We start from the raw sequence: 1,936 nt of genomic DNA, 5'->3' as shown, positions 1-1,936 counted from the left end.
AATAACAATATATAATATTAAAAAAAAAGCCAATGCAACAGGATATGCAGGTACAATATCATTTTATTTTAATGTACCCAATGTACCAGAAGATAGAGATTCTAGATTTGGACTTCAAGTTAGTTTTCATGAACCTGGAACTATACCAAAAGTATTTGCTGAAACTAATTTTGCAATATCAGGTGTTGATAATTATTTTGTTTTAACAAAAATAGTAACTGAAACATTAAAACCAACTATAGAAAATCCAGATTTAATTGATACAAGATGGGATTCTTTATTATCAATTGTTGAATTAACTCAATCAGATGAAAATTTAGTTGTAATTTCAATTGCTTATTCTTCTTTAAATGAAAATAAGATTACTGAACTTTTAACTTCTTCAATGGAAGGTTTATTAGGTCAAATTGCTGGTATTATTGGTATTTTGTATGTTTTATATTTATTTATATGTTTTATATTTATTTATATTTAATATTTAATATTTAATATTTATTTTATTATAATAGTATGGGATTGGATGTATTAAAAATGTTAAGAGGAGCATTAGAAGTACCATATGCAATTAAAAAGAAATCTTTTAGAGGTTTATGGGATAATTTCAATTAAAGTTGTTGTGTTGAAAATTGATTTTATATTAAATGCATTCTCTTATTAAGTATATATGATGATATAAGGTAACTTCTGTTTAATCATAGGATATGACAGAAATCAAGGTTATTAGTCAGTAAAAGATTGAACGTTTACAAAGTAACCATGTTCACATTCAAAATTTTTTTTGCACCATTTTTTCGCCTTGGTGAAATGTGAATTCTACCCATTTGGAACCGTAATTAAGATTGAGACGTTTAAGCCTGTGTGGATGGGAACCATTCACTGCTTTATTAAACAAAAAATGTCTAAAACATTAAATCTTCAATCAGTAATATTGTTTGTATTGATGATGATGATGATGATGTTACTTCTCATCACTATTGCTTCATGTGATGAAAGAACAACCAAACAACTCCATGATGCCATTAAGAACAATCATTGGGAATTGATCAATCAATTAATTAAAGGAGGAGAGGCCAATCCTTATGAAAAAGTTGATTATTGGGTAAGTTAATTATTGAGGCAGCTGAGTAATATTAATTTTTAAAAGTTCTCTAAATATGATGCTTTTGATATTGCCGTATACTATGGAAATACAAAGTTCCTTACAAATTACATGAAACAATTAGAAAAAGAACAAGAATATAAACTGCAACAATTAAAAAAAGAACAAGATCAAATTCAATTGGAAACCCAATTGGCAAATCAATTTAAAAATACTATTTATATGACAGTTTTGGTGATTGTAGGTGGTAGCTTTTTGGGGTATTGGTATATACAAAGAAAGTTAAATGAGCAAATTGAACAGGAGAATAAGCAAGTTGAACAAAACTTGAGAACCAAAGAACAAGAAAAGATAAAAATTGAAAACAAACTGATTGAGATAGGAAAGGAAAAGATGAAAATTGAAGTGAAATTGAATGAAATACTTGAAAAACAAAATTCACACCAGCAACCTGAGACTCAAAAACGTGAATTGGAAAGAATGAAAATTGAGCTAGAAACTGCAAACCATGAACTGATGGATCTGAAGGAGAAAATAGAAGAAGAACAACGATGCTGCATTTGTATGGATAGAAATAAGAATGCTGCTTTCAATCCTTGTGGACATGTTTTTTGCGAAACTTGTTGTTCTCATTGCCTTTCTAAATGCCCTATTTGCAAGACAAAACCTCGTAGCTTTTATAAATTGTATATGTAAAGAATTTGATATGTTATTACCTCAATTAATAAAATAACAATTTAAAATTCATCTTATCCAATTCAAAACAAATCAATGCACCCTCAGCACTATCATTTTGAGTTGTTTCACCATACTCTGTTCCTTCTTGTATTTTTCTGT

At 28.0% G+C, this 1,936-nt stretch overlaps 2 protein-coding genes across 2 annotated transcripts; both read left to right on the top strand.

The window, feature by feature from the left end:
• Positions 1–29: 29 nt before the first annotated feature.
• On the top strand, positions 30–609 carry NAEGRDRAFT_76827 (uncharacterized protein; the record flags this gene model as incomplete). Its single annotated transcript, XM_002668218.1, has 2 exons — positions 30–429; positions 510–609. Coding segments are annotated over 2 exons (498 nt in total), but the record flags the coding sequence as incomplete, so codon positions are not given.
• A 286-nt stretch (positions 610–895) lies between these two features.
• On the top strand, positions 896–1,795 carry NAEGRDRAFT_76826 (uncharacterized protein; the record flags this gene model as incomplete). Its single annotated transcript, XM_002668217.1, has 2 exons — positions 896–1,099; positions 1,145–1,795. 2 exons carry the CDS (start codon positions 896–898, stop codon positions 1,793–1,795), a joined length of 855 nt encoding a protein of 284 aa, XP_002668263.1.
• Between the last annotated feature and the right edge of the window lie 141 nt (positions 1,796–1,936).

This window comes from Naegleria gruberi, assembly GCF_000004985.1.
Source record: "Naegleria gruberi genomic scaffold NAEGRscaffold_488, whole genome shotgun sequence".
In the NCBI taxonomy this organism is placed as follows: Eukaryota; Heterolobosea; class Eutetramitea; order Acrasida; family Naegleriidae; genus Naegleria; species Naegleria gruberi.
This window is presented reverse-complemented; position numbering and strand designations above follow the sequence as displayed.